General features: G+C 38.9%; 1 protein-coding gene and 1 non-coding gene across 2 annotated transcripts in view; both read right to left on the bottom strand.

Moving 5' to 3' along the window:
- Positions 1-17,480, bottom strand: part of LOC149001675 (alpha-N-acetylglucosaminidase-like) — a 92,792-nt gene that overhangs the window by 32,727 nt on the left and 42,585 nt on the right. Inside the window, exons 8-9 of the mRNA XM_089136841.1 lie at positions 14,047-14,153; positions 11,273-11,303 (exon numbers count right to left, since the gene is read on the bottom strand). Of these exons, the coding sequence (XP_088992967.1) occupies positions 11,273-11,303; positions 14,047-14,153 (138 nt within the window). The remainder of the gene's footprint in view (positions 1-11,272; positions 11,304-14,046; positions 14,154-17,480) is intronic.
- LOC149001676 (small nucleolar RNA snoR116) lies at positions 12,694-12,786 on the bottom strand. The gene has a single exon (XR_016170571.1). It is a non-coding gene; the product is annotated as a small nucleolar RNA snoR116 (small nucleolar RNA).

Consider the following 17,480-nt stretch of genomic DNA (forward strand, 5'->3'; position numbering starts at 1 on the left):
GATTAAAGATCTAGGGAAGTTACAGTATTTCTTAGGGATTGAGGTGGCTCGATCATAGAAGGGTATATTCCTATCCCGAAGAAAGTATGTCCTAGATTTATTATCAGAAGTGGGAATGTTGGGGTGTAAAGCAGTTGATACCCCTATTGAAGCTGGAGCTAAACTTAAAGAAAAATAGGGAGAACCAGTGGACAAAGGAAGATACCAAAGGCTAGTAGGGAAGCTTATTTACTTGTCCCACACCAAGTCAGACATCACTTATGCCGTGGGGATGGTGAGTCAATTAATGCATGATCCATATTTAGCTCATATGAAGGTTGTTATCAGAATACTACAGTATTTGAAGGGAACTCCTAGAAAAGGAATACTTTTGTCACCCACTGATAATCTAAAAGTAGAAGCATACACTGATGCAGACTGGGCTGGATCTCCAGATAGGAAGTCAATTTCAGGTTACTATACCTTTGTTGGAGGTAATCTAGTTACTTGGAGAAGTAAGAAACAGAATGTGGTAACTTTATCCAGTATCAAGCTGAATATAGAGCTATGGTTCATGGAGTTTGTGAGCTACTATGGTTAAAAGGATTGCTAGAAGATATTGGAGTCCAAGTCCTATGATGCTATATTGTGACAACAAAGCTGCTATTAGTATTGCTAATAATCATGTGCGACATGATCGAACTAAGCACTTTGAAATTGACAAGTTTTTTGTTAAAGGAAAGCTGGAACAAGGTTTATCTGCATGCCTTTTATGAGGTCTGGAGACCAAGTGGTAGATATCTTCACAAAGGGTTTGAAAGAAGGAGATTTCCTTCCTATTGTAGACAAGTTGTGCATGACTAATATCTATGCCTCAACTTGAGGGGGAGTGTGGGTTGAGTTCTACTAGAAGTTCAACTCTATTAGAGTTTTTGTTTATGTAAAGTTCTATTTCTTGTTACCCAAGTGCGGGTATTTATGTAATATTGTTATTTTCAATTTATTATAAAAAGAGGGCTTGAGATCACACTGACCAATTGAGCCATTCTACCAATATCGTGTTTCTCAACAATATCAGAGTGAAGAGGGCGGCCTAACGTAGAGCCGATACGACTGAGACATTCACAATTCCAAAACTCCAGCGGAAGACCAGGGAGATTAATCCATAGGGAAAGCGAGTTGAAGTGGACCCTGCGGAGAGGCATGGAGGGTTCCTAGGGTTATATTAAAATCAAAGATTTCCCAACATACCAAGGAGAACCTTCAATGACTTTGACTCTACAGGTGGCAGAAGAAATTTTGAACAACAAGATACCATTTTCAATGACGGAAGTATCCAAGGAAACAACCAAGTTCCACTGCTTGGCAAGAGAAGTCTTAATGATACCAATAAGGGGACAAGGGCCAAGGAATTGTCCTAGAACAACTTGTTTCCAATGGAGAATTCCAAGGCCAGTAGCAAAGGAAGGGCATCTGACCAAAGGGATGGGGGATTCAGATGAAGGGGGTATGAAGGAGAGATTGCAATTAGGGGGTGGGGGCAAGAGGAAGCAGGGGTTTGAAAAGAGAGTTCAAGGAAGTAAACGGTGGTGAAGCAGGAACAGAGGTATGCAGTGAAAGATTATTCGGAGGGATAGGGGTGGTGGTGGCCATAATGGGGGTAGGTAGCGGAGGTGGGAGAGATGGAAGTCATCGTAAGTGAGGCTAATAGGACAGAGGGAGATCATCGGAGAAGATCATGGGTATTTTGCAATCCGTAATGCCATTCCTTTTTTGAGAAAGGTTGGTTCTTACTTGGTCATTCAACACAAGGGAAGTATTATTTTTGCCTAAAATCTAATCGACACATGCCCATCTGTATGCGAGCGAATCTCTAAGTCTCGAACATGCAAATATGGATAGTATGCAAGACAACACTATGATTTTCATTAAGATACAACGAAAATACAAGTATGTGTCAAGCTAAATCCATCCCCTAGGTCATGGAGGAGTGAGTACTAAATATAAATAGACCATGACATGGAACGGATAAAGTTATCCATGTAGTCTGTCACTGCCCTTCTATAGGTAGCATCATCAACATTAGGTAGATAACCTACCCAAGGGAATGTGTTTATGACGATGGATTGTGACACAGTCACAAAATTGGCATAACTAGTTATGTTGGTCCTGATGGATATCCACAAATGATGCACCTGATCCATCTCCATATCCATATATAGACACATTACTGGAATCAGCAAATAAACCACCATGTGCTTCACCAGTTTCATATCCATAGCCATTAGTCCCCATACCATACAACCTCTCGGAATTTTCAAATTTTCATCAATATTTTTGAGATTTCGACGAAAATTCCAAAATTTCGCTGAAACTTCAGCGAAATTACCAAAATTTCAGTAACTATTTACAGAAATTTCACCGAGATATTGCATTTTTTCATCTCACAAGCCATTTTGTTTTAGTACTTACTGATATGGCATAATTTAGCCGTACCATGCTCCCTCCACACATGCACAAATTCCCTTGCATGAAGGATTAGCTGCCTCCTGACTTATTCCCCTTCCAAAGGTTGGAATACTCAAAGCCCTTAGATCCTCCCATTTAATAATGTGAACTGGCATCTTGGAGTAAGATTGGATAGAACAGACAGCAGACCTTTGAGCCTTCATAGATTGCTTTCATCTCCATAGCTAATACCAGAAGTTGTTCTCCCTTACCTGCAAAAACCAGAACAGGAACTCCCCCTTCATGTCTTATTAAACCTCCATAAGCTGCCGCTGAGTTGTTCAGAGTCCCATCACAGTGTAAGGCAACCGTATGTTGAGGAGACATCAACCAGGAACAAGCGCTGGGCAGCTTAGACTTCCACTGAACTTGTAAAATCCACTTGTCAGATTTTTCACATGCAATGGGATTGGCTGCTCACCTTTTCCGAATGTCACCTACTATTGCTGCTATAATTTGTTCTTTGGACCTTGACTTGTTACAGAAAATCCTGAAGTTCCTCTCGGTACAGATGTCTTGAATGGTTGAACAGAAACAAGTGTTGTTGTGCTTCCAACTGATACACTCGACACAAATGTGTTCATCATCCATAGGGTTACCTCTCACAACTGAATCCTCTTTCTCCGCTCCTTAGTTAGATTGCCATAAATGCATCCTCACACCAGAGAGCTAAGATAACACTGGAAGAATAGGTGGTTCAATACCAGCCCAACACAGGCTGCATTTTGATTGCACTCAGATACTCCTTCACACTAAATCATCCCTAGTTGAGACTTGGGAGTACATCTCTAGGAAATCCCCAAGCTGTGAAGGACTGCCTAAGAATATGTTTGTAAACCAAACTACCTTCCACCAGGGAACCTCTTGAGCACTTTGTCATTCCCCTGCTGAATTTGTTGTGAAGCTATTCTGTAGCATTTCCTTTCCATATAACTAAATCATTTTCCTCCTAGATAACACTCTCCCACTTGTTTCAGGTCTCTCCTAAAACCTAGCAAGTTTTGGGGATTGCCAGGTACAGTTCTTCCACCCTCCATTCATAAAAAACCCTTCCACGTTCTCCATATGATGCGATCTTACACCTAACTGCATCCCATTCCCAAATATTTTGATCAGGGTGCTGCTTGGTGCCAATTATCCAGCCACATCTGAGATCCTTCCCCATTTCCAATAATGTGGGGACATATTTTAGCATCTTCTCTCAGACCCAAAAGCAATTATGGGGTATCTTAACTGTTCATATAATATCTTGTTTTAGATAACTACAGTAGAGCCACTGGAACTAGATGCTATCTTTGTTGGAAGTTATCCACCAAATATGTTTCAAGGTTCCTACTACATTCATCTCTTTCTTTGAATCCCCTGTGTTGAATCCCCAAGCCTCCCTCATTTTTTGGTTTAACACTGCATCCCAACATAACAAATGCATCTTTCTTTCCAATGAGGGACCATTCCAAAGAAAGTTGGAGAAGGTGGAATCCAAATTGGAAATCACATTCCCAGGCAACCCAAAAATTCCAGTAACTAGATATAGTGCCCTTGCACAGCTAACTTAGCAGCTGTAGCCTTCGACTCCACAGTAGAAAACAGGGCCAGGATAGTAAAATAATCTATGACACCAATTAGACTCTAACCGGCAATTTAAACCCTGCCTCCAGCAGCTCTTATACAGTTACACTAATCAGTACCCCAAATATATATGTATTCAACTAAAACCACATATTTACTCAGAACACTTTTAATTAACTCTTTGAAATTAACTCTCTAGGGGACTCTTATCACAATCTTTTTCTACACTGAGACAACCATTTTACATCTTTAAATCTTTCAATTACTCTTTTAAATTTCTGGTTGATCTGCATTGCATAGACCAAATGGTATATTATTTTTTTGTCTCAGTCAGGTTTCAATTAATCATAATTTCATAGTACATCTCATAATATGCATATTTAGAAAGAAGAAAAAGCCAGGAATTGCATACGAATCTCTTTTTTTCTTTTTTTTGGGGTGGGAAGGGGAGTGGGAGTGGGGAGTTGTGACGTAACCAGGGTCAGTAGGCCAAAGGAGGCCTGAAAATTGGGCCCAAAACAGCCCCCCAGCCATGTGGCAGCCAGGACCGGCCAAATGCCCTAAGGGGTATTTTGATCATTTTCACACCGTCTGGTCATGCGTCCAATTAGATTCTATGTCCTGTGGGGAACCAAGATCTACTTTTATTTTTCAGTTGATTACGTCATTGTCAAATTATAGAAGAGTCTTAGTCCATGTGGGAGTCCCAGTTAGAAGTTTGGAACTTATTTTCCTTCTAGATTACTGTTGTTTTATTTAGTAATTTTGTGGTCCTTACTCCTTTAGAGACTCCCTTTTGAGTTGTTAGTTGTTGAGTTGTTAGTGGTCAAGGGATTCCCAATCCAAATTGGATGTGCAATTAGAGTCAAAGTTTGTTAGTTATTTAGTTTGAGTCCAAGTATCTTGAAAAGAAGTCGGTATTTCAAGGCTCCATACCTAGCATTACAATTTAGATTGGATTAATAAAATTGTTGACTGAACAAATTGGAGTTGTGGGTTCCAAGGAGGATCCCCATGGCTGAGTGTGAGCTATTTTGCAATCTTCTTCAATCTCTCTCTAGCGGTAGCCTTGTGACAGCAACTTCAGCAACCAAGAGTGTACTAGTGCACTAAATCAATAAGTAACTGAACCCCAACCCCTTCCCTACTCCCATCCCTTTCCTTAAACCCTGCAGCCCCTCAACCCCTCCTCATCTTCTCTTCCACCTGCAACCCTTCCCTCCCCCGTCCCTCCTTTCCTTCTCCCTTTCCCTTTCTTGATCATGCGCAGCTTGGGAAGAGGAAAAGAGAAAGAAAAAATAAAATAAAAGATATCAAGAAAGAGAGAATAAGATCCAAGAATCAATCAAGATTGACCCAATACCCAACTGCAAGCTTCCCTCTCCCTTTCCCCCGAACAGCAAGCCTCTCAAACCCTTTTCACAGTTTCCCTGAATTGTTAAACCCTAAACATCCCATCTATCTGATTGTTTTCCCATCCCATCCTACCTAGGGTGTCTCTGGATATCCCAAAACCATATCTTATTATCTTCTGCAATCAATCATCCCATTTTGGAATCTGTTCAAGACACAATTTCCCAAGTAGACCCAATCCACCTAGGGATCTTTGTTACCCTAATCTTCACATTTTCTTCTCTAAAACCATATTGGGTATAATTAAAACCCTAACTCCCCAATCCTATCCCATCTTGTTGGGACCCTAAACTTCTGCATCCATCCCATAGCTACCTTGTGTCTATTTCCTTCCCCGTGGTCTACCAAATTTTGAAATAAACTTCCCAGGGATTAGTTGTTTGTTAGCTGGTTCACTTTGAGAGGGTCTTAGCCCAGAAACTGGGTTACATTAAGGTGGGTGGGTCAGAAAACTAAAACTGGACAGTGCCTTAGGATCATTTGACTTGCTCTTGGGCCTTTTCTTCTTTCTGTTATTGCCCTTCGCACATGAAGGACAAACTGTTCCCTGATCATTATGCATGTAATTCAATAGGAACTATTCACCTTCGATATTCTCCAATAAGATGGATCTATAAACATAATTAGTCAAAAAGGACCAGTCTCTACATTCCTCCTAAAGGAACCAAATAGAGTGAGCGGATATATGTTTGCATTCTAGAAATTGTCTTGAGATGTATTAAAATTAAGGCATGTCTCTTTTTGCACATTATTCAATAAGTGGCAGACGGGTGGCCAGGGGAAAAAGAAGTTTATATCGTGACTGAGGATGACCAACACTATACCAAGCATAACCAAGAACTAACCCATATTGTTATAGCCATTTCACAACTTCGAAAGTGATCGAAATTCTCCTTGCAAATGATTGATTGCTTTGTAATAAGCATCATGTTGGATTCTATTAGGAGTCTAATAAGAGTTTGTATAGGAATTAAATTAGAGTTTGCATTCATGTAAACTTCTATTCCTTGTAATAGTCTACTTTCCACTTTATTATAAATAAAGGGCTTGAGATCATGGATCAATAAGCCATTCTCCCACATTTGTTTCTTTCAACATGGCATCAGAGCCTAAGTTCAATTAGGATCTTTTTTTTCTCTACAAAACCCCATCGCAGATTTTCTCCAATCATTGCAGAATTTTCTGCAACGGTCGCTGGAATTTTCTGCAACCATCACAGAAATTCTTTTTTTCTGTAACCTATCGCTTCGATTAGGGAAGCAACCCACCTTCTTCTTCTTCTGGATTTATTTTCTAACCCATCGCCAATCTTCAGTTCTACTGCTGGCAGTTTTTCAGTAACGTCTCGATTTGACAAATAAAAACAGAAAACAGAGGAAAGAAGAAGAGAAGAAGAAATCAGCAACTTCCGCTGCTTCTGCAACTGCAAAAGCTTCAGCTTCAGATCCTGCAACTACCGCTGCTTCTACAACTTCAATTAGTGAGTTATTTCTTCGATTTTTTTTCTCTTGTTCTTCGTCTGGAAGAGCCGATCATGAAGACTTGACTCTGCTCATACACCTGCTGGTTTTTTAGTTTCGATTAGCCCAACAGAAAAATAAATACGATGGTTGAGGGCTTTAATTTGTAAATTTACATTCTTCTAGGGATATTTCTGTAAATCTGCATATTTTTAGGGATCTATTTGCAAATTTACAAATTTTCAGGGACATAATTGTAAATTTGCATAATTCCAGGGGTCTATTTGTAAATTCAAATAGTTCTAGGACCTATTTGTAAATTCAAATAGTTTTAGGGACTTATTTGTAATTTCAGTTTTCTGGTCAAAATTAGAATTAGAATTAGAATCGGATTCAGAATCAGAATTAGAATCGATTCGAATCGGTAGATTGGATAGTTCGAGAGAAAGAAAAGAAAAGAAAGAAAAAAAAGGGGGAAAGTAGAATTGGCTCATATCATCTCATTACCCAGACTTGTCATTACTTAGACTTGTTTGGGTTGTTCAGCTATTGCATTCTGCGACGTTTTAGTTTTTTCAGAAGGGGTGAAGACCAAGAACTGCAAACAATTCTTTCAACATGGCAGCCATCAATGATACTACTACTCCCACTGGATCCGAATATTTTCCCATTCTTCATTCTCTTTCGGTAAGATTTGACGGCACAAATTACTTGATCTGGTCTCGATCTGCTTACCTGACTATTGCTGGAAGAGGACTAGTTGGATACATTACGGGCACTACTATCAAACCCACTAACGCAGGTGTTTTACAGGATAAATGGATATCAAACGACTCTCTTATTATGTCATTCCTTTTGAATTCCATGCATCCAAATATTGCCCGGGGTTACCTATTACTTGACATCTGCAGCCCAAATTGGAAGGCTACTCTTCGAAACATATGGACGGTTGGGGAATGATGCACAAAGTTTATGAGCTACAAAAGAAGCTTCATGAGACTACCCAAAAGGAACTAACGTGGCCCACTATTATCTTTGAGTTGCGATCTCTTTGGCAAGAGTTGGATCATTATGGGGATTATCACCCCACTAATCCAGATGATGTGGCGACATATAAGAAATACATTGATAAGATTCGAGTATATGACTTCTTGGCAGGTTTGAACGTGGAGTACGATCAGATCATAGTACAAGTCTTAAGTCGTTCTCCCTTTCCTACACTAGAACAGTCTTATGCTCTTGTTCAGTGTGAGGAAAGTCGTTGATTAGTCATGCTTCATACTCCTATTATGGAGAAATCAGCTTTACAGTCTGTTCGCACTAAATCTGATCCGGCTAAGGAGATTGTTAAGTGTGAGCACTGTCACAAACCATATCATACCAAGGAAAATTGTTGGAAACTGCATGGGAAGCATGCTGATTTTGAGCAAAAACGAGCACAAAGATAGGGAAAACAAAAGGCTAATCTTTCTGAGACAGTTTCCACCACACCCTCTGCAGACGTTGGTTTTTCGCAGGAGGAGTTCGCTACTCTGCGACGTATTATGCAGTCTTCTACTGCCGGTACAGCCTCGACCACTGCTTCCTCTACTACCCCTACCAACTCCTACCTAGCTACTTCAGGATCTGGGGAAGGAGATTGGTCGTGGTAAATGGACTTTATTTGCTCGAGCCGATTGGAGGATCTACTTCTGCTTTGACTACATCTTCTAATCCGATCCATTCGGTAATATCAGACCTTCATTAGTGGCACCGTAGGCTCAATCAACCCCCTTTCAAATTTTGTTATTTTCTCTGGATTTGTTTTCCTGATACTTTTATCTTACCATTATAATTTCTTCCTCTTCAAGTTTCCCCATTGGAATTTCCTTTGTTATTATCTTCCCACGTGTAACGCTACACGTGAGGGGGAGATTGAAGATGTCTACAATTCAAAACCTTTCATGTAGACTTCCTTATGCAAAATTTGATCTTTGTTACCTTTGAAAGTTTGTCCCTTACCTTCGCAATCTTCCACTTTGGAGATCTAACATTGCTATAGATCTATCTTTTTGACTGTGCAGAACTTGATCTCTGTTAACCCTGGAGATTTGCCCCTTAACTTGACATCTTCCCTTCAGAGATCTAACCTTGCAAAAGACTTGTCGTTTGACCTTTGCAGAACTTGATCACTATTACCTTTGGAGATTGTCACTTATCTTGACAAATTTTCCCCTTCCTTTGGAGATTGCCCCTTGGCAAACTTTCCCTTTAAAGATCTAACATTGCTACAAATCAAAACTTTCACTATGGCTGTTTTACCCTAGCTATTGTTACCCCAAAAATATATTTTCCCTCAGATTTGTGCAGAAATTTAGTCTTCTCAACATTTGAAGATTCTACTTCTTTACTTGGGCGTTCTTCCTTGGAGACATAAAGTTGCAGTAAAGATGAGGACAAATCAAATGGAAGTTTATAAGGCAAACGTAATCTATAAGTTTGAAGATCAAATTGCTGATGTTTACCTAGACAGATGTTTTATACTTTTTTGGTCAAGTTGGACATGTGTGATATCCATGCCTCAACTTGAGGGGGAGTGTTGGATTCTATTAGGAGTCTAATAAGAGTTTGTATAGGAATTAAATTAGAGTTTGCATTCATATAAACTTCTATTCCTTGTAATAGTCTACTTTCCACTTTATTATAAATAAAGGGCTTGAGATCATGGATCAATAAGCCATTCTCCCACATTTGTTTCTTTCAACACATCAGGTTTGGGAAGTGGCATTAGCCATAAAATATATCCACCTTGGTTTGCAAGTTAACCCCAAAATGACAAATTGGTTGAATCTCTAAAATAAGTCTTCACAAGCATGCATCTCACAGAACCAATATAAGCACCTCCCCTGCCCTTAGGCTAAATTGCAAGTTTGTTATTGACTGCCACCAAAATTTTCATATAAGGGAATGCTTCCGACATGCCCCAACACTCCCCTTGAGAGTCTAGATCCTCTACCCACATGGAGAGAAAAGTTCCCATTCCACATGGTTGGGTTCTTGACACATGTCCAATCTCAAAGCAAGATCTCCTTTTTAGTAAACAATGATAAATGGTGTTAAGTTCTATTTAGCTAATTTACTAAAAAAAAAGGAAGATCTTGCTTTGAGACATGGAAGAAATTTTGGTCAAAATTTCGACAATTTCGACCAAAATGCCTGCATTTTTTAAAACCCAAATGAAATTCAATTATTTCAGAATAGTTCCGGGTTTCGACCGAAATTTCAGAGATTTCAACCATTTCGGAGGTTTCGACAGAAATTTCAACCATTTCAACATTCCAACTTGTTTTTCTTTAGTTTTTATTGATTTCTATCACATTTTCACCTTATTTCAACGACTCCTTTGCCTTCAAGCACCTCTTTTTCCTCCAAACACCTCATAAGCCATAACAACTACAAAGGAAACTCCGGCAACAATAGAATGTAAAGCATAAGCCATACCCAACAGTTCCAAACTTCCCCCCTTTTTATTTTTGTTTTGTCCATGCCTTAAATGATCTTGTATTGCCTTGAAATAAATATACGTTTAGCCTAGGACTATGATCTATAATTGTGTTTTGTTAAACTTTTTTTTTTATTATTTGCTACCATTTTTTCTTTTTCTTTTTTTATAATTATTTTCTAAATGATATATTTATTTTATATATATATGAGCTTTAAGTTAATATATGTGAGACCCCATCACTTGATCTAGTTGGTCATTTTATTTTGTTGACTTATTGTATATGTAACCATTCTATCAAACAATTCATGTATGCTGATGATTTTATGCCTGTATACATTATAGTTTGTACTTATCGGAACTAGTCATTTGTTAGTATACTTGAATGATAAATTTTCAATGTTTTTTTTGGCAAAATACTAGTTCCATTGTGTTTATTATGCTTTAAATAGGTAGGAGGCAAGAAATTAGATGAAATGGATGTCATATAAGGCCCGAAACCTAGGGTTGAAATTTAAAAGAAAAATCATATGTTTCGACCGAAATTTCAGCCTTTTCTTGGGTCGAAATCCTTGTTTCAACCGAAAAATTTTCTTTGCTTTATGATTGGAGATGTTTCAAGAATCCAACCATATGGGTTAAAAAATTTCATCTCCATTGGTAGAGGAGCTAGACTCAACACCCCCCCCCCCCAAAAAAAAAAAAAAAGGGAAAAAAACCAGTGAAACAATTTCTTCTTAACAAATAATGAATTATCTGTCACCAGCAACCTCCAGAAATCACAAACTTCTTACACATAGGAAAATCATCTTTAGAGCATCCAAGGCAAAACCTTAGAAGTACAAATAGTAAAGAAGATTACCAATTGTAGATGTCAGTTACATCACCATATTCTGCAACATACCCGGAAAAAAAAAAAAGAAGGTAAGCAATCTGTAGAGCAAATAAACTAAATAAATTAAGTAGAAACATTAGAAAATAACCTTCCCGTATAAATTAGGTTTGAGACACAAATGAAATCATGATGTTCACCAGAAACCAAAGATGAAGATTTCTCTCTTAAAGTCATCAATCACTGTGGTGGCTGTTTTGTTTGTCTTTTAGTATCCAAGTGTATCTCAAAGATTCTTGGACTTTAGCTCAATGGCGAGGGTTCTCCAAGAAAATGGCGTAGATAATCACACCAATGGTGTGCCATGGAGTAGTTTTATATAGTTGGGCAGCAAGGTCATTTCATGTGTGGACTGAGGAGGAGAGACAGAAAGAGAGGATGCTAGCATTTAGCGTACCCTATCCTGGCAGCGCAGAAAATATTTTCCGTCAGCATAATGAAGTCAAAACTGGTAACCATAGTTGTCAATGCAGTGGAGGAGTGCCTGCCTAGGCTTTGCATGGGTATGCCTAAGTGTGTCTGATATTTTTCTGAATATTTGATCTCTAACCCGATTGCATGCTCTCATAATTTCAGTTTCATCAATGGAGGACTGGTGAAGCCTGCAAGCGGCTAAAAGAGTATTGATTGGCCCTCGATATATTTTTATTCTGTTTTATGCCTGCATCCTGTGATAGTATTGGCTTCTTTTATTTTGGACATGAAGCCAATCAGTGTTATCTCCTTTTATGATTGGTCACATGGTTCAGGGGTTATCACTGCCCTTGTCCTCTTTGCCGGCATACCACTACAGTATTTCTTCTTTCTTTTCTTCTTTCACCCATTATCCAATATAACCCATGATTGATTGCAATTCCCTCGTTTCTTTGCTTTCAATATACTTTCCCATCATACCTCTCCTCTCGGCTATGACTATTTTTTTAATTTTTTTTGGGGGTCTATTTTCTCTTTGTGAGAAATACAACTTTTAGTGGCTCCTAGACAAATCATGTTTTACTCCGTCAGATTTTACATGCACCCCTGCTTTGGACCCAATTACATGCCCCCACCCTCTCCTCCCTCATCCCCCCCCCCCCCCGGAAAGAAAACCAAATTACATGCACTCCCTTTATAATACGGTCAGGGGGGGGGGGGGGGGGGAGAAAGCCCAGCCTATTAAAGCTTGTCCATTAATTTTAAAAGGAACGAAGACATTCGAACTGGCCCTTTACTACACTTTCTATTTTCATCTCTCCAGGTGAAGGCTCCAGGTCGCTGAAAAGTCCTGGAACAAAATCCAGCAATCTGCTACTCCATCTCAGCTCGGATCTCTCTGGGCACCGTACAACACTAAAAATGCTATAGCAAAAAGTGCATAGAAAAGAGGGATAATGCTAACTAGATTAGCACACAGGCTCAGAGAGTAATAATTAGATAGCATCAATAAGCTCTGGTCAAACTTTCACAGTGTGATGCATGGTTCAAGTTCACCTAAATCAAAACCGAGAAGAAACTCAAGGGGAGAAATAAAATTCTCAGGTTTGGTTGGTTTCAGTTAAAATTTCAACCAAGGCAAACGGACCAAACTCTTTATCTTTTATCCTCTGTTTCGACAAGATCTGCAAAATTTGCAGATCTCGTCTCTCCTCTCTCTCCAGTTTCAACTTCCCTCCCCCATTTCAAAATCCTTGATTTTTTCTGCAAATCTCCACATTTCTTCATCATTCCTCCCATTTGCTGATTGAAGGTGCTTTGAAGATCCAAACCAGAAAAGTGTCAGTTGTTCCCAAAAAACTTGATTTTTATTGTTAACCTGTAAATTATGCAAGGTGCTTTGAAGATTCAAACAAGAAACAGGTTCTCTACAATCACTAGAACTTATCCTAACTTGACACATCTAATTTAAAACCAACAGGCATCATCAATTGACAAGAGCACTTGAAACAAATTGCACAACAAAGACACTGATTCTGTAACACTGTTTCACACAAATAACTTGCTCCCCCATATATATAAGACGATAAAAATATGTTGCAGAAGAGCCTTTCAACATAAAAAGATGGGGGAATTTATTTTTCTTCTTTAGTTTATGGTTTAAGTACATCAGATTAGAACTCTTTATATTTGTCGTCAATTGATTATATTTCTCTAAATTATTAGGATATGAATTCTATCTTTTCAACAATATTTTACACAAAGTAGCTAAGTCATTGTGATTAGAACCCTTTAAATAGAGTACATGCCAAAAATGAGGCAAAGAAACACTCAAGATAAGGCCAAAACCAGCTGTCAATTTCTAGGGAAAATTCCCTGGATTCGCCTTTCTTGGTGAAATTACAGCCAGGTCTCAGTTTCTGGCTGGCCAAAACAGGCCTAGAATCAGCACCTAACCACCAAGATAGTGTAGAAGAAGAAAAAGAGATGGTAGGAAAACGACAGCTTATGGTGTTACAGTAGATTTGTTGGATCTTCTCCACATAGATGAGTGATCTATTATAGATACAAGAATCTATAATCATGGGTTGAAGACTATTTGAACATTTGTTATTACATCCAACTACACGCCCCTTACTAAGAAAGACAATATATTATAACCACCTATGGTAGACAATAAATATTAGACAAGACGGCAACTAAGACATAGTAACCACAACTAGTAAATAGTAACCACAACCACTAGACAAAGACCACAATTAACACCAAGAAACTATAACAATAATTATATACCAACTTCAACATAGATTATTATAAGACATGCAGCACACCTTTGATCTGTCCCCTAATAAAAGCCTCCCCCAGTTCAACAAATAGTGGATCAGAGGGATCCAGAAGAAATGTACAGCACCAGCGAGGATCACCACTGACAGTGTACCTGGATAGAGAAAACACAAATGAACTTACCATCCCTTGAGGAATATAAAAACACATTGAGGAAAAGACCCAACTTTGGCATCTAGAATATCATAAGAAAAGAACCAATGCCTAAGATGCAAACCTAGAAGACAGAAGTCATGGAACAAAAAGCAAATATTTACATATAGATCCCATGGTGAAAATTACAAATAAAGTTTTCATTCTTTAGGAACACTTGCAATGTCAGGAGACACAGGCTACTAGTTAGGAAACTGAATAAATTGCAGTAGGTATGGGACAAAGTATTGTATCATATTAGTTGATATGTGCCGGGATCAAGAGGTGGCAACATAATACCTGAAAAATAAGAAAATACTGAATCTTGTCTGTGTTAACCAATTTGGGATAATACAATGTAAAAGACTAGCTAATCTGACAGAAAGCAGGTCAGTAACTTAGCCTCCCCAGGTTCTTTTCCTGTCAAGTACCTTGGCCTCCCTTACCTTGGCCTCCCTTTTACCCCAGCTCGCCTCACAACCCACCACTGCTCCACCTTGATTGATCAAATCCATAAAAGCTCCAACACTGGAAAGGAAAGCTTCTCTTCTATGCTGGCAGGCTTGGTACTTCATCTTCGATGTCCTAGTTTCTATGGGGTTTCCCCTCCCTTATTCCGCTGGGTCGAAGCCTTCAAACACATCACTTACTCCTCCTTTGGGGATTTTGGAAGATTCTTGCAAGGTGTGTTCCAAGCTTCCCATTTTTTTGACTTTTGTTTCGTTCATGGCTTAAATGATCTTGTATGGCTCTGAAATTAATATATGTTTAGTCTAGGGACTATGATCTATAATTATGTGGTATTAAATACATATGTATACATAATGTATATCTGTTGGATTCTATTAGGAGTCTAATAAGAGTTTGTATAGGAGTTAAATTAGAGTTTGCATTCATGTAAACTTCTATTCCTTGTAATAGTCTACTTTCCTCTTTATTATAAATAAAGGGCTTGAGATCATAGATCAATAAGCCATTCTGCCAAACATTGTATTTCAACATGGCATCAGAGCCTAAATTCGATTTGGGAAGCGACCTACCTTCTTCTTCTTCTGATTTTTTTTCAAACCCATCGCCAATCTTCAGTTCTAGGCAGTTTTTCAGTACCATCTTGGTCGCCAACTGAAACAGAAAAAAAAAAAAAAAAAAAAAAGAAAGAAGAAGACGATTCTGTTCCGTCTCGATTCAATGAATAAGAACAGAAAACAAAGGAAAGAAGAAGAGAAGAAGAGAAGAAGAAATCAGCAACTTCCGCTGCTTCTGCAACAACTTCGGCTTCAGCTCTCCGCAATTTTTTTTTCTGTCTGATTCTTCATCTGAAGCCTGCGATTTTGAAGCTTGGTTAGTCATCTGAAACCTTCGATTGGGGTTCTGCTATTAAGGTTCTTCGACTGGGGCTGTTCTCCTTAAGTCTGTGAAAGACCATAACGGATCTATTATGGTTTGAATTTGATTTTTGAATTCAAGCTTTTGAATTTGATTTTCGAATTCAAATTTTTGAATTCAATTTTTGAATTTAAGTTTTGAATTCAAGTTTTGAGTTATTTTGGTAAATTTGCTTTACAGGGACTTATATGTAAATTTGTATAAGTTCTGAGATTTATTTGCAAATTCCGTTTTTTCAAGGACATATTTGTCATTACTGGAAAAAAAAAAAAAAAAAAAAAAAGAGGTAGATCTGTTTGGGTTGTTTGGCTATTGCATTTGCGACATTTTCATTACTTGAAAAGGTGAAGACCGAAGAATCTGCAGATAATTTTGTCAACATGACAACTATTGATGATACTCTGCTCCCCTTTGGATCCGAATATTTTTCCACTTTTCATTCTCTTTCGGTAAGATTTGACGGCACAAATTACTTGATCTGGTCTCGATCCGCTTACCGACTATTCTTTGCCGGAAGAGGACTAGTTGGATACATTACGGGCACTACTATCAAACCCACTAACGCCGGTGTTTTACGAGGATAAATGGATATCAAACGACTCTCTTATTATGTCATTCATTTTGAATTCCATGCATCCAAATATTGCCCGGGTTACCTATTACTTGACATCTGCAGCCCAAATCCGGAAGGCTACTACTTGAAACATATGGACAGTTGGGGAATGATGCACAGGTTTATGAGCTACAAAAGAAGCTTCATGAGACTACCCAAAAGGAACTAATCGTGGCCCACTATTATGCTTTGAGTTGCGATCTCTTTGGCAAGAGTTGGATCATTATGGGGATTATCACCCCACTAATCCAGATGATGTGGCGACATATAAGAAGTACATTGATAAGATTCGAGTATATGACTTCTTGGCAGGTTTGAACGTGGAGTACGATCAGATCGAGTGCAAGTCTTAAGTCATTCTCCCTTTCCTACACTGGAAGCAGTCTTATGCTCTTGTTCAGTGTGAGGAAAGTCGTCGATTAGTCAGCGCCTCAACTCTATTATGGAGAAATCAGCTTTACTGGTCACGCACTAAATCTGATCCGGCTAAGGAGATTGTTAAGTGTGAGCATTATCACAAACCATATCATACCAAGGAAAATTGTTGGAAACGCATGGGAAGCCCTGCTGATTTTGAGCAAAAACGAGCACAAAGACAGGGGAAAACAAAAGGCTAATCTTTCGAGACAGTTTCCACCCACACCCCCCCGCAGACGTTGGTTTTTCGCGGGGAGGAGTTCGCTACTCTGCGACGTATTATGCAGTCTTCTACTGCCGGTACAGCCTCAACCACTGCTTCCTCTACTGCCCCTACCAACTCCTACCTAGCTACTTTAGGATCTGGGGAAGGAGATTGGTCGTGGTAAATGGACTTTATTTGCTCGAGCCGATTGGAGGATCTACTTATGCTTTGACTACATCTTCTAATCCGATCCATTCGGTAATATCAGACCTTCATTAGTGGCACCGTAGGCTCGGTCAGCCCCCTTTCAAATTTTGTCATTTTCTCTATATTTGTTTTCCTGATACTTTTATCTTACCATTACAATTTCTTCCTCTTCAAGTTTCCCCATTGGAATTTCCTTTGTTATTATCTTCCCACGTGTAACGCTACACGTGAGGGGGAGATTGAAGATGTCTACAATTCAAAGCCTTTCATGTAGACTTCCTTATGCAGAATTTGATCTTTGTTACCTTTGAAAGTTTGTCCCTTACCTTCGCAATCTTCTACTCCTTAGAAAGTTTGTCCCTTACCTTCGCAATCTTCCACTTTGGAGATCTAACATTGCTATAGATCTATCTTTTTGGTGTGCAGAACTTGATCTCTCGTTAACCCCGGAGATTTGCCCC

Source organism: Hakea prostrata, chromosome 10 (assembly GCF_041222555.1).
Source record: "Hakea prostrata isolate BN-2017 chromosome 10, UWA_Hpros_2, whole genome shotgun sequence".
Lineage (NCBI taxonomy): Eukaryota > Viridiplantae > Streptophyta > Magnoliopsida > Proteales > Proteaceae > Hakea > Hakea prostrata.